Source organism: Ostrea edulis, chromosome 1 (genome assembly GCF_947568905.1).
Source record: "Ostrea edulis chromosome 1, xbOstEdul1.1, whole genome shotgun sequence".
In the NCBI taxonomy this organism is placed as follows: Eukaryota; Metazoa; Mollusca; class Bivalvia; order Ostreida; family Ostreidae; genus Ostrea; species Ostrea edulis.
The window spans coordinates 93,666,044-93,688,735 of record NC_079164.1 but is presented as its reverse complement, the minus strand read 5'-3'; the positions used below and the strand labels follow the sequence as shown (position 1 = coordinate 93,688,735).

At 35.4% G+C, this 22,692-nt stretch overlaps 1 protein-coding gene across 2 annotated transcripts; it reads left to right on the top strand.

Annotated features, from left to right (window-relative positions):
• Positions 1 to 209: 209 nt before the first annotated feature.
• LOC125673461 (U3 small nucleolar RNA-associated protein 4 homolog) lies at positions 210 to 20,694 on the top strand. Of its 2 annotated transcripts, none has more exons than XM_048910042.2 (19): positions 210 to 358; positions 3,915 to 4,030; positions 4,772 to 4,826; positions 5,468 to 5,587; positions 5,707 to 5,775; positions 6,290 to 6,374; positions 7,339 to 7,507; positions 8,852 to 8,927; positions 9,206 to 9,253; positions 9,520 to 9,691; positions 9,868 to 9,941; positions 10,145 to 10,244; positions 11,764 to 11,924; positions 12,402 to 12,597; positions 13,055 to 13,155; positions 16,126 to 16,221; positions 19,161 to 19,343; positions 19,794 to 19,886; positions 20,261 to 20,694. In XM_048910042.2, the coding sequence occupies exons 2-19, from the start codon at positions 3,927 to 3,929 to the stop codon at positions 20,375 to 20,377; spliced, it is 2,019 nt and encodes a 672-aa protein (XP_048765999.1). In that variant the 5' UTR covers positions 210 to 358; positions 3,915 to 3,926; the 3' UTR covers positions 20,378 to 20,694. The 2 variants fall into 2 exon arrangements, with proteins under 2 accessions (XP_048765999.1, XP_048765996.1); XM_048910039.2 differs by having other exon boundaries at positions 216 to 369.
• The last annotated feature ends 1,998 nt before the right edge of the window (positions 20,695 to 22,692 follow it).

Below are 22,692 nucleotides of genomic sequence, written 5' to 3'. Positions count from 1 at the left end.
AAATCATTGGTTTTATTCAAATTCGAAACTAAGACATTAGCTATTGGTAACTTGTTCGTGTTTGTTTTAAATGTTATTGTGGTCATTTTTGCATTAAAGCATGGTCTAAAGTATAGAAAATCATATACATATTCAATTTGAATACTGATAAATAGGTTAATGTTGAATAAATATTGTTATTTAAGTATTATTATTAAATATCATTAGTCAGACTTATTAATGGACGACTTCCTTAAAGATCAAATCCAATATGGCTGCCTCGTGAAAGAAACATGTGCTTAAATTTAAAAATGTGGAAGTTCTCGGTGATCAAATGAAGTCATACCAACGGAGTTAATATAGATTTTGGTTTATATCAGTTAGTATACTGTAAGACATTTTATAAGAAATATCTTTGAAATTCGTGGAAGGGTAGGCCCTTGTTTATCATATGAGAGAAGTATTTTTCTAAATTAAATATTTATTCGGTATATACATACATACAAATATACATAAATAAATAATACATAAATACCAAGGAACAGTAACTTATTGTTCGGTTGTGCATAGATTAGAAAAATCAAGACACCCCCGAGGAATATTTTTCATAGGGGGTGTTTTGAGTTTCTACAGAAGCCCCTGTGGTGCAGCTGGTTATACACAGTTACTGGGATGCTGAACAATTTATCAGATGATGGAATTCTTTCAGGTGTTGTAAGACATTTGAAGATTGGTCTTTAGGACCCACTAATCGATGCATGAAATACAGAGTCAAAAATAAAAAGGGTGGGTCATTTCTGTTGTGTATGGATTTAAAATAATGAAGAAAAAACCTTACTGAGGCCAAATATAAAAATATGTGTGGTTCCGGTTACCCAACCATCCCTAGTTTTTATCCCTGACCCTAAACTCTTTTTTGACTATTTCCAAAATCAGTTACCATATTTTGCTGAATAGAATGCATACTTTTTTCAAGATTTTCTTTTATGAGAAGGGATTCATGATATATACCTGTAGTAATTAGGGCTATACCAGGGGTCAACATTAACGTTTGTCCGCATGTCTGGTACCAGTGGAAAAACATTTCGGACAAGTGAGGTACTAGTGGAAAAACATTTCGGACAAGTGAATATTGATGGGCACTTGTCCGATGGGACAAGCGCTTTTTTATGTAAAGAAGTCTCCAAACAATCTGGTGAAAAGTTTATTGGTAGTTCAGAGTCAGAAGTAATGCATGAAAAATGAACTTCGATCACGATATCAATCATGAGTCACACTCGATCGGTATCGGTGTTCACTTATTGCGTACTACTTTCAATCATCCATTGATCTTATGAAGTCATTGATTCAAGACAGGAAGTCTAGATGAAATTTTGTTTTATGTATTTGTTGTTTTTATCAAGAGAATAAGATCAAAAATCAATCAAGCAGGTATTACATGGACTATATATTAAGTAAATTAAATACAGTTTTCAAATGGACAATATTAGATCTTTTTTGACAATTTTTCGGACAAGTGAAGTTGAAGTTCGGACAAGTAAATATTTTTGTCCTTGTCCAAATGGACAAGTAGGAAAAAAAGTTAATGTTGAGCCCTGTATACGGACCGTGGATATCGACCTTGATAGCTCAGTGGTTAGAGCACCTGACTGGGTTCGATTCCCGGTCCAGCCAAAGATTTTCTCCTGTCTCTTATATATATATGTTACATTTGGTGCTGTAGACCAGTCCCTGGAACTGACAGGTGAAAATTCCTGCTAGGGGATAAAGATCTTGGGTTGATGTCTTCAGGTGTGAAGACATTTAAGGAGGGAGGAATGTAGCGGTCAGCCGGGTTCAATCGCTGGGGCCAGATAGCTCAGTTGGTAGAGCACCTGACTAGAGATTCAGGGGGCCCGGATTCGAAACCTGGTCTGGTCCATTGCATTTTCTCCCGTCCTGTTACATACCAATATAGGTTTTTTGACCCGTTTTCCTTCAGGTGAAGCTTGACTGTAACTTACAGTCAGTAATTCATTCATACATGTATAGATACCGCTAAAATGCAAAGCTGTAATCGCTTACTACAGGTCATCTAATATATTAGACAGAAAGTGACTTAGAACTAAAGAGTGCTTACATAAACAATAGTGCAAATTTCAGGTTGTTTGAATATACTGAGAGATCACCCTCATTATTTTTTAAAAAGTTGGATAGATTTAAAAACTTGAAAGAGCTTGAAAACAGTACTCTGGTTGAAATATCATTTCCTACTTTCCTACTTTCATGTTCAAAATCATGATTTTGGCAAATGCATGGATTTTTTTTTCTGTATGTTATTTGAAATAAGAATTGTCAAAACCAGGGTGATCCCTACCAATTTTGATAGGTATATATCACACCATACATAAATGGTGCATACAAAGAAGTGAAAGTAAAAGAAAATTGTGATTCCATCTAAAAGCTAATATTAAAAAGAATTAATTAAAAAATTCAAATACCTACCTACCCCTTTTTCAAGGGAGTGTAACCAGAACCACACATATTATTTTATTTGGTCTGAGAAATGTTTCTTAAAATTGGCACGTACAGCCTTTGCAATATAGTCACTGGATCATGGGTTTTTGGGGTTTTTTTAAGTAAAATTTGGGTTGGTAGGAAAAATATGGATACAGGACTGAGTGTCTGATGAATAAATAAGCACCAGTTGCCATTTTTTTTCCCTTCTCACTGCTTTTAAAAACAAATTTTGAAATTTGAAACTTTGTAAATTTGCATGAATTAGAACGTTTTACCTTATGATAGTAAGATATGCTTTGCTAATCTGTGTCATTATCTATGATGTTGATTTCACCCCAGCACTGATCATGCTGATAGAAATCTTACATTTCATGTTTTCACTAATGCAAGAATCTGCGTCCTAGACACAGAAAATTCAATTGGGACGCAAGTTTGTTTGATGTGTCGAGTCCCACGGACTCATCTTGAACTCCGAGTAAAAATCATAATTTTACTTAGTAGTCCTGATATTGTGTATTAAATTCGTAGTAGGAAAAAATTTAGGTAAAATGTTACGCTCTAGCGAATTGAGATAATACCACCAAGTTCCGAATTCTTTGTTTAGTGTGGAATCGAAAGTTGCGTAGTTTCACTGTTTGTAAACTTGGGTAGGTTTTACAGATTGTCGTCAAACAAAACTAGTATCCATCTTTTTTATCACAATAATGATTTGATTAAAAATTTTCATGGGACTCATCAAATTTTCATGGGACTCAAGCTGCTTATAAACCACGAGTCCGGGACTGGACTTCAATTATTTCTAGTGACAACCCTGAAGATAAGCTGCAATGATCTGGCAGACCATATTCTTTTTTTATCTGAGTGGTGAAAATGCTAATCAGTTATCAGTACTCTGTTGCATAAAAATCCACATGTTCTGCACATCACTTGGACACCATATTAAATTTTGAATTTGTTATCAAATCGAATTGTACCAAAATTTTTGAAGCACCTCACAGCCCTAAATTATTTTCCTTCCATGCAATAAATCACATTATACACAACATAATTGTTTAATTTTATTTGATAATTTTTTACAGTTGCTTGATATTCCATAAATTTAATTTTATTGGAAAAAGCTCAGTCTGGTAAAAACTTGCTTGGTCTGGATTTTCACCAGACTGTGTGTCCTGTAAAAATTATAGACTTTCATGTAGACTGCATGTAGTAAAATTTGCCAAATCTTATGTAGAAAATGAAAAATTCAAAATTATTATTTAATGCTGGTCATTGATAATGTACAGATGATTTCAGTATTTGTAATGTTACATCTTAGTCAAATACATGTAGATATTTCATAAAATTTATTTCTATTTTAATTCTCTGATACTACCAGGTCAGCTGTAAAACTGGTTATACACTGCATTAAATTTTCACATATGTTTGTTTTTTTTCAGAATGATTCAGTCATGGGTGAATTTAGAGTCCACAGAGTTCGATTTTTTGAGTATCAGCCTAAAGCTATACAGTGTATTGTGTATGGAAAAGAAATAAATAAAATTGCCTTATCTAGGTGAGATACAAATCCTCCTTTGAATATGGACTATATATAAAATGTATTTTGGTACTCTCTATTCCATAAATTACTCATCGTCGGAAACCCACAGCCGGTCGCACTACGTTTATCTCCCGTGGGACACAACGCCGATATTTTCGCATAACTCATTAAAATGCGTGACCTATCAAGGACCAAAGGGAATCGCTGTAAATATTCCAGGAATTCAAAGTGTCAGCAGTAATGGCGGCGCCCATGAAAGTGTGTGTTTTGTTGTTTGCCACTATCAAAGATATACGGATGAAAACTCCAGATTTGGCAGCCAAAATGGCTGATTATTTTGGCTACTACTTCACTTTCACATGTGCCTGTGGCACGATTAAGATCCCTTCCTACTCAAAGGCTGTAAGCGCTGAGCAAAGGCCTAAATTTTGCAACCCTTCACATCTCCATATGAGTGAAAAATTCTTGAGAGGGATGTTAAACAATATACAATCAATCAATCAAACAAGTCCTTAATTAAAATCAATGTCCTCATAAAAAAATCCACCTTTACAATCAACAAAGCAGAGACCCATAAATTCATAGGCTAGATTAATGTTCCAAATAGAACTTGGCACATCATAGAAGTTTCGGTAGCAGTCAGATTGTGAGCATTACTTAAGTCATAAAGGTGAAACATTTACAAAATATATGATTTTTGACAAATTATATGTAGTTCACTGAATTCATTAACTTTTCTTATAAATTCTTGTCCAGGTCAGATGGTTGTATTGAAATATGGGATCTAGATAATGACTGGTACCAAGAAAAGGTAGGTTTATTATATCAACTATTTCACTGAGGGCACTTAATTGACAGAAGTGTGAGAAATGGTTAAATATGTCCACCTTCAGATTATCCTGAAATATCAAGGTCTCAGGCTCAGTAATTTTGGTTTTAGTTATAGCAAGCATTTGTCTAAGTTGTAAGTCACTTTCGTTTCATAAAACTTTATTTCTGTAGGATATACTAATTTTCATAAATGTTCATGGTGTAGACTGTATATTGCTACATGTATATGTTCAAAAATTATTTACTAAAAACTCATTTTAGGTCAGGGTAACTTTGCAAATTTATGAGAAAAATATGCTCTTCCAAACTTGAATGTCATTCTCTATGTATCAAATATATAGGTTATACCAGGAAGTGAAGCTCTATGTATCAAATACATAGGTTATACCAGGAAGTGAAGCTCTATTTATCAAATTTATAGGTTATACCAGGAAGTGAAGCTCTATTTATCAAATTTATAGGTTATACCAGGAAGTGAATCTCTATATATCCAATTTATAGGTTATACCAGGAAGTGAATCTCAGAGTATCAAATTTATAGGTTATAACAGAAAGTGAAGCTCTATATATCAAATATATAGGTTATACCAGGAAGTGAAGCTCTATGTATCCAATTTATAGGTTATACCAGGAAGTGAATCTAAATCTATAGAGACCCTATGCTGGCAAGGACAGCGGTTGTATTCAGCAGGACTTGATGGCGATGTGGTCGAGTATGACCTCAAGAAGTTAGAGCCGAAGGTACCTAGGAAAAAATAATCCTATAAAAATATCTGTCGACCACAGCCTAATGATATTACTGTTATCATTTCATATCTGTAGGCCACAGCCTAATATTACTGTTATTATTATGTTTGTAGGCCACTGCCTCCTGCAATGCTGGTCCTGTGTGGTGTCTAACTACAGATTCGCATGGAAAATTTTTAGCTGTAAGTTTGAGAGTTTTCAGCAACATGAGTTGATTTTAACCAAAGAAATAACACAAGACTTTGAAATAACAGAGTTCTAGAAATGAAAAGTTCATTGGAGATCCATGACAACTTTCCTTGGGGCCCGACTAATTACAAATTAATTAAGGATGTCTGATGTGTCAATGCTCACCATATTTTGAAATATAGATATGATAATTATCTGTTGTTTTTTATCTGTTATCGCTATGATTACATCGTTTTAAGTCTCCAAATACAGGTACCTAAGTTGTAATATGTAAATGATTCTGGCTGGTTCAGAAAATAGTTTGTAGTGCTGTTTGACATGGATTACAGCTCTTTATTATCTGTTATTGTTATTTCTGGAGGCGGGTTCAGAGGACGGATGTGTGGTGTTGTTTGACGCGGATTGCAGCTCTTTATTATCTGTTATTTCTGTAGGCGGGTTCAGAAGATGGATGTGTAGTGTTGTTTGACACGGATTACAGCTCTTTATTATCTGTTATTTCTGTAGGCGGGTTCAGAGGACGGATGTGTGGTGTTGTTTGACACGGATTATAGCTCATTGCAGTATTACAGGTCTTTTGATAAACAGGAAGGTAAGAATTTGATGTTGTTCTTTAGACTATAGATAAAGATTAAGAAAACAAATGAATATGCACTTTAAAATCTTGCCTATTGTAGTTTAAGTTTATAGTTTTAGACTGAAACATTTTTATGATTAAGCCTAATATCTTGTTAATTCAAATTAGCATCAACAGTGGGTTTGAAACATGTCATAATCTTTCTGTCCATGTTTTTCACTTTACGTTGACCTTTGACCTATTTTAGAAAATTCAGATATAAGTCATATCTTTCAACTCGTAAGAGATACTGCTTTTATATTTAGCATGTGCATTTCTTGTGAGAAGACCTTTTCGACAATACCTGAGTTGTGTAACCTAGTGGCTAGACTTGATATCTAAGTCTATTGAGCCTACTGTATGAATTAACACTTCTTATCCCTATGTAGGGCAAGCCTAGATATCCATTCAATTTCATAGCTCTACATCGCCACTACGATCTTGAATGCAGCTCTGATTTGATGACCTTTGAACTAGTTTTTGGAAATTTTCAAAATACTTTAACCTTGGTCATGTCTTTTACCCCATAAGAGGTAAAGTTTTCATATTTGGTATGTGTATTCCATGTGGTAAGACTTTTCCATCAACACCAAAAAATCTTTGACCTGGTGACCTTTACATTGACCTTTGACCTACTTTTAGAAATTTGAATATAAGTCATATCTTTCAAATAGTAAGAGATACTGCTTTTATATTTAGTTTGTGCATTTCTTGTAAGAAGACCTTTCAAAAGATACCAGATTTGGTAACATTGACCTAGTTTTTGAAAATTTTCAACAACAAAAACTATGATGTCTTACAATTCCACTTTGTTGTAATCTGGGAACATCATTGATAGTGAACTTGAATAACTGTAGACTTACTGTAATTGAAGTTACACAAGAACTTTATTTTCACATTTAAAGGATATCACATATCATGACACATTTTTCTTGCACAGGTCGAATCCTGTCCATCGCATGGAACACCAGTCTGGAGGTGATATTGACAGGAGGAGTGGACAACATGAGGCTCTGGAGTGTGAAATCTGGTCATGCTGTACAGAGAATGACTCTGGGAAGGGTGGGAAAAAACAAAGAGACTATCGTGTGGTGTGTGGCTATCCTCAGGTAAATTGTATATCTCAGGGAAATTGTTTATCTTGGGTAAATTGTTTATCTTCAGGGAAATTGTTTATCTCAGATAAATTATTTGAAAGGATCTGTGGAGAAGACATTGTGTGTGTTGATTGTCTCGTTACATCAGATGAAATACTTGTAAAATGAATATGAAAAATATTTTCTCAATGATACATGCAAGCTTTCGACATTGATCTCTGTCTTTAGGACCTCTCAAATCAATATAATGGATCCGGGTAAGTTCTGAAAAGGTGTTACAGTCCATGAAGTGAAATTTCCCAGTATCTAAATGTATACACACGACAGAAGTCCTCCATTTATTACATGTCACATGATTTGCTCTTCATCAGCTGAAAAATTATTACCCAAAGTGCTCTGGAAAAATGTCACCCTCACTGTGGAATTGTCATGTTTTCCCACGACACCCTGAGAATTATGTAAATTTCTCCTGCTTTGAAAAAAAAATTCCAATCACGGATGGCATATTGCAAGTATCACTTAAGCTCTGCTAATGTCACTTTCCGTGTCGACTGACAGAAACTTGACAGCATCTGCTGTCAAAAACTTGAACATGCAAACTGTCATTGACTGTACGTGTAGCTGTAGTTATAGATGTGTGATGGTAACTAGAGTAGCTATCTAAAACCAGACAAGTCTTCTCGCACCTTCATAAGTTTTGTTACTGTTGATAATTACTTGGTTTGAAAGAAAAAACAACAAAGCAAAATATGACATCACAATACACTGTTGACATCAACTGCATTATATTTCTCGCATTAAATGAATTGGTGGATCAAATGTCTAAAGTCATGTTCCAAGATATGAAAGGTCTTCGCTCATCTCAATAGTCACACCATAAAACATATTGAACACTTCACATGTCTTTTGGATATGACATTAAAAACGGAGATCCTCAATCGCAGCAGGCATTAAAGAACCCTCACTGGTATGGCCCTGAGCGCTAAGCATAGGTCTAAATTTGTGGCACTTCACCTACAGGTGGTGACTGACATCTCAATGTGAGTGAAAAATTCTCAACGGGACGTAAAAACAAACAAACAAACAATCAATCTTTTAGATTTGACTGGTTTTTATTTTTTACAACTGTTGTATTTTTTACTGATACAATCACCATTCTTGTTCAGTGATATGACCCTGGTCTGTGGAGATTCAATCTTTTAGATTTTACTGATTTTTATTTTTTACAACTGTTGTATTTTGTACTGATACAATCGCCATTCTTGTTCAGTGATATGACCCTGGTCAGTGGAGATTCAATCTTTTAGATTTGACTGATTTTTACTTTTTACAACTGCTGTATTTTTTACTGTTCAGTGATATGACCCTGGTCAGTGGAGATTCCAGAGGGAGAACAATTTTTTGGAATGGAAAACAAGGAACTCAAATAAAGGTTTGATTTCTCTACATGTATCTGAGATTATCAATCAAAAAAAAATTATAATCATATGTTTTGATAAACAATATGCAGTCATATACATATATGTAAACATATATGTACCACTACATGTGTTTCATGCATAGGTCACTGTATAGTACAGACTATATACATGCATTACTGCTGAAGCATAGACAAATTAAAATCATAGTGAAATTTTCAATATTATATGTAAAATATACACTTTTGTTTCAATTACACAAGGTGTTTTATTTTAGTTTCTTTTTCTATAGAGCTTTCAAACACACCAAGCCGACGTCCTGTGTTTAGCCGTTCACGAGGTATTGTTTACGAAAATCCCTTCAGTCAAAATTTGATTTTGAAATTGTAAATTTTTGGGGTTAAAAAACATTGTAAGATATAAAATCGTGCCAACGCAGCCAAGGGTTGTAGAGTAGCGGAGCGGATTGTAAATCCTTGGCTAGCAAAGATAACAATTTCCAGACTTTCAAAAAAAAATTGTGGTCCTGTGGACTTCATGATTTCAAGAGTTGCTTGCATATGAAATTTTCCCATCAGTTGATTGTTATGCATTTACATATTGCAGAATGAAAAGCAAGTGTTTTCCTCAGGAGTGGATCCAAAGGTGGTGCAGTATCAGTATACCACTACCAACCAGGACAGCGACTGGAAAATGTGGGTCAGGACGAACATGTGGTATCAACACACACACGATGTCCGGGCCCTGGCCACCACCGGCAGGGAAGTGATATCGGGAGGTAGGGATTTCATCTGCACAGTGCTAGGTTTGGAAGGCGTATAGGGATGAATATTTATGCAGTATTTACAGGTTTCTTTGTTTGGCTTCTATGATACTCCATTCCGATTAGATGATGTGACACTCATATTGGCAGCAATTCATACATCAGGGGTGTTTGTTGGTTTATTTTTCCAGGTGTGGACACAAATCTGCACGTGAATCGACTTGGAAAGGAGAAAAATAAACGAAAAATTAGAGCGATACCTGTGGTAATACAACATATATATATAATATTGCATGTACAGGATTGTTCAAAAGCAGAAATTAACTTTTACTTATTTTCTTCTGCTAGTGGAACACACTTTAATTGGTGTATTTTATAAACAGCAGCAGAAAATTTTTAAAATTCTATAAATTGTGTATATCGTACTTGAAAGAAATTATGACATGATACATTTTCATTGATTGACAGTATCAGTTGGTGGATGTTGCAAAGGAGAAAAATGCCCTCCTGTTACAGTACCCGGATTATCTGGAGCTCTGGAGACTGGGATACACCAGGAAAACGTCCAGTACTGAATACACTGTAGAGATACAGAAACGCATACAAGTGTCACCTCCAATACACTGTAGAAACACAGAAACACACACAAGTGTCACCTCCAATACACTGTAGAGATACAGAAACACACACAAGTGTCACCTCCAATACACTGTAGAGATACAGAAACACATACAAGTGTCACCTCCAATACACTGTAGAGATACAGAAACACATACAAGTGTCACCTCCAATACACTGTAGAGATACAGAAACACATACAAGTGTCACCTCCAATACACTGTAGAGATACAGAAACACATACAAGTGTCACCTCCAATACACTGTAGAGATACAGAAACACATACAAGTGTCACCTCCAATACACTGTAGAGATACAGAAACACATACAAGTGTCACCTCCAATACACTGTAGAGATACAGAAACACATACAAGTGTCACCTCCAATACACTGTAGAGATACAGAAACACATACAAGTGTCACCTCCAATACACTGTAGAGATACAGAAACACATACAAGTGTCACCTCCAATATACTGTAGAGATACAGAAACGCATACAAGTGTCACCTCCAATATACTGTAGAGATACAGAAACACATACAAGTGTCACCTCCAATACACTGTAGAGATACAGAAACACACACAAGTGTCACCTCCAATACACTGTAGAGATACAGAAACACATACAAGTGTCACCTCCAATACACTGTAGAGATACAGAAACACACACAAGTGTCACCTCCAATACACTGTAGAGATACAGAAACACATACAAGTGTCACCTCCAATACACTGTAGAAACACAGAAACACATACAAGTGTCACCTCCAATACACTGTAGAGATACAGAAACACACACAAGTGTCACCTCCAATACACTGTAGAGATACAGAAACACACACAAGTGTCACCTCCAATACACTGTAGAGATACAGAAACACACACAAGTGTCACCTCCAATACACTGTAGAGATACAGAAACACATACAAGTGTCACCTCCAATACACTGTAGAGATACAGAAACACACACAAGTGTCACCTCCAATACACTGTAGAGATACAGAAACACATACAAGTGTCACCTCCAATACACTGTAGAGATACAGAAACACACACAAGTGTCACCTCCAATACACTGTAGAGATACAGAAACACACACAAGTGTCACCTCCAATACACTGTAGAGATACAGAAACACACACAAGTGTCACCTCCAATACACTGTAGAGATACAGAAACACATACAAGTGTCACCTCCAATACACTGTAGAAATACAGAAACGCATACAAGTGTCACCTCCAAAAACTTTAGAACGGACACTTTTTTGTTTAGAGAAAATTGGGGATGGTCTGATGTATTGTGTGTAGAGATGTTCAGATCTATTGTATATGGAAATGTAAAACATCAATTTTGCTAGTTGGAAAATAATCCACTAGCTAGAATTTGCTAGTAGTGAAAAAAAGTTAATTTCGATCCTTACTTTTAGTAGATTGTCAGAACTAGAGGCCTGTTTTTCTTTGCAGATAAAGATGGTGAAATGCTACCAGAGGAAGTTCCTCCCCAGAAATTGATCCAGCTAAAATCCAAAGATGGTCAGCATATCGTCTGTAGTGCCATAAGTTCACAAGCAAACTGGATGTCATACTCCGACTTAGATGGTCTTAAATTGTACAAAATAACAATGGTAAATATCAGGGTATTAAAGTACATGTATTTGCCTGTCATACATATAATTGTTATGACTGGTTATTGTAAAAGTGGTTATTTATGCATGTGTGAAATTTACAATAACAGCGCGATCATGTAATAAGCGCGTAAATTTTCCCCACACATATAGTTATAAATATTTGATATAATATATGTTATATTCAGTTACCACATATTTTCCTTTGCACGCAATGTTGGACATGAAAAAACACTTACATAACCCCAGGCATAAATAACCACTTTTACAGCAATCAAAATTGACAGGGTTGATTCATATTTAACAGGGAAGTATTACAAATTTAATTTCATTTCATTCAGGAAAAATATAAATTTATGACATTTTTTAATTTATTTATATACTCTCATCTTTCACATATGCATGTACACATTTGATACAATGTTTTGATGATTATGTTACCGATTTATTTGTTTGAAAATGACATGTTCTTTCTAGGGTGATCCAGACTCTATCAGCCCGTCAGTCAGTCTCAGGAAAATGAAGAAATGGTTTCCTCAATATTCAGCTCATCGCATTGTTTTCACACCTGATGAAAAGTTTTTAGTCGTGGCAACCTCATGTCAAAAAATTGCAGTTGTCTCCCTTGAAGAAGACTCGGTGTCCCTGTTCCACAGCTGGGATAATTTCACAGGTTTTTGTGATATGTAGTTTCACACTGTAATACTGTAGTGAAGAAAGTTTCATCATTTTGTGATGCGTAGTGTAATGACTGTCACACCGTAGTGAAGAAAGTCTCATCAGGCTGAAAAATGTTAAATGGATGAATTTATTACATTAGAGGCTATCGTAAATCACATGACTTAAGGGCATTGATTGCCCTGGTATTTGTAATGTGCTCTCTCTATTGCTTTGATCTCTATGAAACAGAAGAGTGATTCTGTCAAATTTTTAATATCTTGAATGGTATGTTGAAGTTGCTTTTAAGTACATGGTTAAAACCTCTCTAATAGGTGTATAGGAAATTCACATTTTAGTAAGCAACAGGACATTGCGACATAAATACCTTTTTTTCATGTATAGATGGTAACGTGAGTTTTAATCCTATTTACCTTTGTTACGCCTATTTTATACCCGCCTTCCATCAACAGATGAGTCTATACACCTTCTGTCTGTGAGCCCGGACAGTGAACTGGTGGCCGTGGCAGATCTGTCTTATAAAGTAGCTGTGCTGAAGTTGAAATCAAAAGAGGTACAAATATAACTAGTGAATGTGTATAAAAAAAAATATATTAAAAAAAACAGGCTGTTCATTTGGTACCAAGACTTGTGACCTTTACTTTGGACTTTGTTCTACTTTTCTAAACTTGTAACTTGGTTATGTTTATTGAACTAAGGAGGATAGGGGATTGATATTTCACATATTCGTGTAGATTTCTCATGAACAGGCCTTTCATTTGGCACCAAGACTTGTGACCTTAACCTTTGACTTTGACATTTTTCAAAAAAAATTTAACTTGGCTAATGTTTTGAATCTAGGAGGATAGAACTTTGATATTTCACATATAGATTCCCCATGACCAGGTCTCTCATTTGCACCTAAGCTTTTTACATAGTGATCTTGACTTTGGCATCCTGTGGCTACGAGTGAACTAAGGGACCCCTGACGCTGTGAGGATGTGACTTTGGATTCTCTCCTACTTTTTGGCTCACGTGAGCATTTCTGATAAAAATTTGTCCGTTGTCTGTCGGCGGTGTTGTAAACTTTTCACATTTCCATCTTCTCCAGAACCACTGGGTCAATTTCAACCAAACTTGGCCAAAAGCATCCTTGGGTGAAGGGCTTTTAAGTTTGTTCAAATGAAGGGCCATGCCCCCTTCAAAGAGGAGATAATCACAAAAAATACAACATTAGGTAGGGTCATTTAAAAATCTTCTTAAGAACCACTGAGCCAGAGGAGCTGACATTTACATAAAAGCTTCCTGACATAGTGCAGATTCAAGTTTGTTCAAATCATGGCCCCCGGGGGTAGGATGGGGCCACAATAGGGGATCAAAGTTTTACATAGAAATATATAGGGAAAATCTTTAAAAGTTTTCTTCTCCACAACCAATACGCCAGAAGAGCTGAGATTTACATGAAAGCTTCCTGACGTAGTGCAGATTCAAATTTGTTCAAATCATGGCCCCCGGGGGAAGGTTGGGGCCACAATAGGGGATCAAAGTTTTACATGGAAATATATAGGGAAAATCTTTAAAAATCTTCTTCTCAAGAACCAATTAGCCGGAAGAGCTGAGATTTACATAAAAGCTTCCTGACAAAGATTCAAGTTTGTTCAAATCATGGCCCCCGGGGGGAAGGTTGGCGCCACAATAGGGGATCAAAGCTTTACATAGAAATATATAAGTAAAATCTTTAAAAATCTTCTTCTCAAGAACCAATGAGCCAGAAGAGCTAAGATTTACATGAAAGCTTCCTGATAAAGTTTGTAAAAATTATGGCCTCCAGGGGTAGGTTGGGGCCACAATAGGGACAAAGGTTTTACATGCAAATATATATGGAAAGTCTTCAGATAAGGGCCAAGGCGACTCAGGTGAGTGATGTGGCCCATGGGCCTCTTGTTGAAAACTTTAACTTAGGCTCTTTTGAACCAAGGGTAGAATGGGACAAGAAAAGTCGCACTTTCCAGCAAGCTACGTCATCTTTTGACAAATCTTGTTTTGTAACAGAACAATTTATTGTAAAACCAACTTTTGTTTATTTGCTTACACAAGATTTGTGAGCATCTCTCTCTTGTGAGATTTTTTCATCTGTGAACCAGTTTTTAGCTCAAGTGAGCTTTTCTGATCGCCTATTGTCCGCCGTCTGTCTGTCCATCTGTCTGTAAACTTTTTACATTTTCGATTTCTTCTCCAGAACCACTGGGCCAATTATAACCAAACTTGGCCTAAAGCTTCCTTGGGTAAAAGGCTTTCAAGTTTGTTCAAATGAAGGGCCATGTACCCTTCAAAGGGGAGATAATCACAAAAATAGGGTGGGGTCATTTAAAAATCTTCTCAAGAACCAATAGGCCAAAAGAGCTGAAATTTACATAAAAGCTTCCTTACATAGTACAGATTCAAGTTTGCTAAAACTCATGACCCCTGGGGCTAGGATGGGACCACAATATGGGGATCGAAGTTTTACATATCTAATAAATAGAAAAAAAGTATTTAAAATTTAAAAGAACCATTGGGCCAAAGAGGTTTACATTTGCACGAAAGCTTCCTGACATAGTGCAGATTCAAGTTTGTAAAAATCGTGGTCCCTAGGGGTACGATGGGGCCTAAGTAGGGGATCAAAATTTTACATACAAATACATAGAGAAAATCATTAAAAATCTCCTGAAAAATCACTGAGCCAGAAACGTTTATGTTTACATGAAAGCTTACTGACATAGTGCAGATTCAAGTTTGTAAAATCATGGTCCCTGGGTGTAGGTTGGGGCCACAATAGGTATCGAAGTTTTACATGCGAATATATAGGGAAAATCTTTAGATATGAGCCCAGGTGAGCAATGTGGCCCATGGGCCTCTTGTTTGATAGAAGCTTTTGATTGCTCACTTAAAAACATTACTCATCATCTTTCTCGGTGATTTGCAAATTAAAGTACATGTAGTTGTAAATGATAGTTGGTTTACATTTTACAAAGAGGTTTTTGGCACTACAGTTGAACTGCGGTTCTCTGTTATTTTAAGAACCTGTAGCTTGAAATTTGGCATGCAAGTAGTTAAAACATTAATCTATGGAAGAAGACCGGCAAATTACGCATACTGCACCTAGTTTAAGATTTTTTAGGCATTTGAAGCAAGTGGGTAGTTTTTTATCTGGATCAGAGTTAGACCCTTTTCTATATTATGGTATCACAGAGTTCGGGCCCAAAACGGGCTTAGCCCCTGTGGTCTGTATATATGTTTTCTGAACCACAATGTAAACTAGTTTTAAACTAATTGTGTTATCCTGTATAAATAGAGGACATTATTATTATTATACCGCAAGGCTTTTACCCTTGATATCTCGAATCCTTGGATATCTCAAAGTTTTTTCTCAATTCCATTGAGTTTGAGATAATGAGGTTTGACTGTATTTGAATTGATGACATCGTATACAGAACCAGCACTCTGATTTCTTTCTTTGTCTAAGCATGCAAGGGATGTAATTATCTGTTCTTACTTTTGATAGGTTGTATGTGATTTACCGAGTTATAAATCAAGAGTAACAGCCTTGACCTTCACATCAGACAGTAGGAAATTAATTACAGCATACACAGACCAAAAGGTAGATGATTCATTTCTACAAAGAATATCTTCAAGTTTTACTGTTATCAAATGATAGTAATGCTCAACTTTCTATTATTTAAAGGGACTGACTCACGATTTTTCCCAAAATTTTGTTTTTCACTTTTAATGGTCAGAGTTTACTGCTTAATGTGTTCAAATGATTTCACATAAAAATTAAGGTTATACATTATCACAGAAGCTCATTTTAGAGATTTCATTATTTGTTTTGTAAACAAAGATTGCGGTATGTTATTGTTTACGAAATTTTCAGAAGAAATGGATATCGATCTAAGTTTATTATTATCTTTCACATTTCAAGCATTCTTCGGATAAATTGTGTCATCTAAAAGTTTAAATTTGTGATTATGCAAAATTAAGACGATTTATATTAAAAAATTTATATTTCACTAGCTTGTTTGTATACATATAAAGACTCGAGTCTTTGTTTACATAACACAGATTTAAGGCTAAAATATTGCTTTATTCTTGCATTCAGTAGGTCAAAATGTTGGCTGACAACATTAAATGAGTTATATTTTTAATGTTTCACATCAAAAATAAAAAAAATATTTTGTTCAAAAATCGTGAATCAGTCCCTTTTAACTGCAGAGTTCTAAACTGTAAAACATATGAACAGTTTATTTGGACTTTGAACTGTGTTGGTGGTCCCCATTGGTTCTGATAATGCTCACACTTTTGAGGGTTTCTAGTAATGTATACATCATTAGAGTTTCTGATCATGTTTTCACCATTAGAGTTTCTAGTAATGCTTTCATCATTAGTGTTTCTAGTAATGCTTTCATCGTTAGAGTTTCTAATAATGCTTTCATCATTAGTGTTTCTAGTAATGCTTTCATCATTAGTGTTTCTGATCATGTTTTCATCATTAGTGTTTCTAGTAATGCTTTCATCATTAGTGTTTCTAGTAATGCTTTCATCATTAGAGTTTCTAGTAATGCTTTCATCATTAGAGTTTCTAGTAATGCTTTCATCATCAGTGTTTCTAGTAATGCTTTCATCGTTAGTGTTTCTAGTCATGCTTTCATCATTAGTGTTTCTGATCATGTTTTCATCGTTAGTGTTTCTAGTAATGCTTTCATTGTTAGTGTTTCTAGTAATGCTTTCATCATTAGAGTTTCTAGTAATGCTTTCATCATCAGTGTTTCTAGTAATGCTTTCATCGTTAGTGTTTCTAGTCATGCTTTCATCATTAGTGTTTCTGATCATGTTTTCATCGTTAGTGTTTCTAGTAATGCTTTCATTGTTAGTGTTTCTAGTAATGCTTTCATCGTTAGTGTTTCTAGTCATGCTTTCATCATTAGTGTTTCTGATCATGTTTTCATCGTTAGTGTTTCTAGTAATGCTTTCATTGTTAGTGTTTCTAGTAATGCATTCATCATCAGTGTTTCTAGTCATGCTTTCATCATTAGTGTTTCTGATCATGTTTTCATCATCAGTGTTTCTAGTAATGCTTTCATCATTAGTGTTTCTAGTAATGCTTTCATCATTAGTGCTTCTGATCATGTTTTCACCATTAGTGTTTCTAGTAATGCTTTCATCATTAAAGTTTCTAGTAATACTTTCATCATTAGTGTTTCTAGTAATGCTTTCATCATTAGTGTTTCTAGTAATGCTTTCATCATTAGTGTTTCTGATAATGCTTTATCATCAGTATTTCTAGTAATGCTTTCATCATTAGTGTTTCTAGTAATGCTTTCATCATTAGTGTTTCTAGTAATGCTTTCATCATTAGTGTTTCTAGTAATGCTTTCATCATTAATGTTTCTAGTAATGCTTTCATCATTAGTGCTTCTGATCATGTTTTCACCATTAGTGTTTCTGGTAATGCTGTCATCATTAGTGTTTCTGGTAATGCTTTGATCATTAGTGTTTCTAGTAATGCTTTCATCATTAGTGTTTCTAGTAATGCTTTCATCATTAGTGTTTCTAGTAATGCTTTCATCATCAGTGTTTCTAGTAATGTTTTCATCATTAGAGTTTCTAGTAATGCTTTCATCATTAAAGTTTCTAGTAATGCTTTCATCATTAGAGTTTCTAGTAATGCTTTCATCATTAGTGTTTCTAGTAATGCTTTCATCATTAGTGTTTCTAGTAATGCTTTCATCGTTAGAGTTTTTAGTAATGCTTTCATCATTAGTGTTTCTAGTAATGCTTTCATCGTTAGAGTTTCTAGTAATGCTTTCATCATTAGTGTTTCTAGTAATGCTTTCATCATCAGTGTTTCTAGTAATGCTTTCATCATTAGTGTTTCTAGTAATGCTTTCATCATTACTGTTTTTAGTAATGCTTTCATCATTAGTGTTTCTAGTAATGCTTTCATCATTAGTGTTTCTAGTAATGCTTTCATCATCAGTGTTTCTAGTAATGCTTTCATCATTAGTGTTTCTAGTAATGCTTTCATCATTAGAGTTTCTAGTAATGCTTTCATCATTAGTGTTTCTGATCATGTTTTCACCATTAGTGTTTCTAGTAATGCTTTCATCGTTAGAGTTTCTAGTAATGCTTTCATCGTTAGAGTTTCTAGTAATGCTTTCATCATCAGTGTTTCTAGTAATGCTTTCATCATCAGAGTTTCTGATAATGCTTTCATCATTAGAGTTTCTAGTAATGCTTTCATCATCAGAGTTTCTAGTAATGCTTTCATCATCAGTGTTTCTGATAATGCTTTCATCATCAGTGTTTCTGGTAATACTTTCATCATCAGTGTTTCTGATAATGCTTTCATCATTGGTGTTTCTGATAATGCTTTCATCATCAATGTTTCTGATAATGCTTTCATCATCAGTGTTTCTGATAATGCTTTCATCATCAGTGTTTCTGATAATGCTTTCATCATTACTGCTCTCATTAATAATGTTTCTGATTATGCTCTCACTTTCAATCCTGTGTCTGTACCGTTTGATATGTTCTCTACAGATATACGAGTTTGACATCCGAAAGAAAGAGTACAGTGATTGGTGCCGAGAGGTGTGTGATAAATTCCCGGATGCTTGGACACGAAGGCACCAAAAAATTTGCCGAATCTCCACCTCTCCACGTTACCCAGACAAAATATTCTTCTGTGACTTGGATAAGTTTTTCATTCTGGACAAAACTCAGGTAAATGTAAATGAAGTTACTCGATTGTCATGTATGCTCTCATGAAAGTACTTAGCAAGATGCATTTTTAATAGGTCATAACAGGAATAGTATAAGGTGGACAAAATACAGTAGATTTTTAGATATACATTTATGTGAGGAATTTGTTATCATGTAATTAAACGTGAAACACCACTCTTGAAATAGAATTACTTTATTAAACATTTATATTGCTGAAATACGTGTCAAAACTCTAGATCCACTAATGAATTCACGTTCTCGTGATTTGACGTCTTTGAGTCATTATGCGATATTAAGTTCTCGCTAAAATAAGGAATCTACAGTTAAGTCTAAATATAGATTACTGAATGTGCTTGATATCGTGCAGAAAATAGGTCATCTAGTATCCTGTACAATTACAAGAATGATGACGTATGCATTACTCATTGAGAATCTGACCTGTTGTTTCAGCCATTCCCAGACAGAAAGGCGAAACCGTTTGACTTGGTTGCCAGGCCAAATTCTTCTAAAGTGTCAGCCTTTCATGTTTGCACAAGATTTCGTGTAAGTGTTTGTTGAGAATACTGTATAAGTAGAATTTTTGGCAAGGATTTAATTTTGGCATTATTAATGAAGATGTCAAGATACATGTATCTCTAACAATGTTTCATATCAGAGGTTAATAGTTATCTTTTCTGGAATTATAAAGTCGCTCAAATTAGCTCTCGCTATATACATACATACCCATTTTTATGGGAAAATCGCTAAATTGGAGTCTCACTAAGAATTCCACTAATACGGTAATAGACACTTCCTTTTGCTTACAACTATTTCCCATTAATAGTATTATTCTAAAACTGTTCATGTTTTCACAGTACCTAATTCACATGGACTTCGTTAGTGATGATGATTGGGTAAAAATGTTCATGTTTTCACAGTATCTAATTCACATGGACTTCGTTAGAGACGATTGGGTTGTCATGGTGGAACGCACTAAGCTAGCCATGATGGAGTCGCTTCCAATGGCAATGAAACAGAAGAAGTTTGGAACCTGAGGTGGAGGCAACGTCCCACAAATGCTCAACTCCAGAGTGGAGAACAGAATATATACAGACTCCAGAGAAGTTTGGGGTACACTTCTATTGACGGGTGTATGGCACATGATGAAAGTGAATTCTCCATTTGTCTGCTGTGTCGTCATCAACTGCAGACAATGTTCAATGATATTTGTTGTTAACTATGGACTAAAGACAAAGGGAGATCAAGTATCTTCTTTATGGGAGCTTTGTCTTGTTATTGAATGTGTGAATTTTATGTACACTTCAGTGAAGGAACTTATCAATTGTTTTATTAAATGGATGAATATTTTGAATCTTGTCTACCCAAATTCACATCGTTCTGAGATGTTACATAAAATCTGTGAAAGTATGTAAACTATATTTTCTCAATCATATTTTAGAATCACCCCTATGTATGTAAAATTTGCTAAACACTGACATGAAATATGACGTCACAATGCTCTTTTTACATCAACTGCATTATATTCCCGTGTTCAATACATAGGCGGATCAAATGTTTGAAGTCATGTAACAAAATGGTTAAGTTTATTTGACAGTTGTCAGCACACATCCTGATAACTTCGGATGTTATGTTATGGATATAAATACTAATACCAATACTTTTTGCTTCGCCTTCAAACACGGTCATGTGTACGGCCAATGAAGGTGCAATGTATTAAGCTTTCAGGTGATATTGGGGCTACACTGTGCTTACTGTGTGATAACTGTGGATTGAAGATACTTCATACATACACGTAGCTGCAGATTTGTAGCTCTCTGGAAAAATATCGGGACAGACCAGAGAGCTACAGATCCACCTTATAAAAACCTATTTATGGTGCAGAAAAAATGTGCATGGTTAAGGCCTTATATCGTATTTTTTGCATTGCCGTCTCAAAAATTTAATATAAGAAATCCCGAACATATTTTCCCACCATACTTGTGTTCAAACATACATGTATACCTTTAAATATTCATTAATGCATAACAAATTCATATAAATATATTACAGAACGGCATTAAAATGACTAGTACAGATACAGATTTAAAATGGGAGAATGTCACGTTTTACGGTGTCCAGTACAGATCTAAGGATCATGTCTTGCGGTAATTTGTAGCCAAACTTAATTCTACTGCCGGTAATTAACCGTGTTCTACTGCCGGTAATTGAGAGTTATGTCCATACGATATCGACAAACCAAACATGATATGGCACCGATATCGATATGTACCACTCTGATAATCACATACCTTTACCTGTATACATAATGTTTATGTCTATGCATACGTTATTGCAAAATATATGAAAAGTGCAACAATTATACACATATTTATTAAACGCAATTTATTAGGTCACCTGAATTCATTCAGGTGACCTATTGCTATCTGATTTTGTCCGTCGTCGTTCGTCGTGCGTTAACATTTGAACATTTTCAGCTTCTTCTCTGAAACCCCTGAACCAATTTCAACCAATTTTGGCATATAGCATCTGTGGGTGAAGGGGAACAAAAATTGTGAAATTCGTGGTCCCTGCCCCCCTGGGGCCTGAGGGGTGGAGCAAAAACCATCAAAATGAGTGTAATTTTAAAAAATCTTCTTCTTTACTCCTGGACATCAAGAAGCCAAACTGTGGGCATAATTATAATGAGCATTGAGCCCTCTACCAAAATTGTGAAATTCATGGCCCCTGGGGCAGGGGTTCTTGTGTTAGGGTGGGGCTCTATTGGTCATATAGTGAAAATGTAGAAATTCTTTGAAAATCTTCTCTGTCTCTGGGTATTAAGTAGACAAACTAATAGCATGGTAATGATGAGCAAGGATGCCTCTTTATACCCCCCGCAACAAGTTGTGGGAGGGTATACTGGAATCGAGCTGTCCGTCCGTCCGTCTGTAGACGCAATGGTTTCCGGGCTCTAAAGCATTATCCTTTCCACCTACCGTCACCATATCATATATATGGACTACCCATGGGATGAAGATGTTCCCTATCGATTTTGGGGTCAAAAGGTCAAAGGTCAAGCACACTGGACATCGAAGTAGCAATATGGTTTCCGGGCTCTAAAGCGTTATCCTTTCCACCTACAGTCACCATATCATACATATGGACTACCCATGGGATGAAGATGTTCCCTATCGACTTTGGGGTCCAAAGGTCATGCGCACTGGACATCGAAGTAGCAACACTCAGAAAAGAGGTAGTTTATACCTATTACCAACACCCTTTGGGAGATTGGGGTAAGCGGGGGGTATTCTTAGTGAGCATTGCTCACAGTACCTCTTGTTAAAAATTGTGAATTCATGGCCCCTGGATC

Bases quoted from the DNA above. Each gene is read 5' to 3' on its own strand.
- LOC125673461 (XM_048910042.2), top strand. From the start codon at position 3,927: ATGGGTGAATTTAGAGTCCACAGAGTTCGATTTTTTGAGTATCAGCCT. The intron at 5,588-5,706 runs GTACCTAGGAAA...TTATGTTTGTAG, and splicing joins TCAAGAAGTTAGAGCCGAAG to GCCACTGCCTCCTGCAATGC. The intron at 19,887-20,260 runs GTAAGTGTTTGT...ATGTTTTCACAG, and splicing joins ATGTTTGCACAAGATTTCGT to TATCTAATTCACATGGACTT.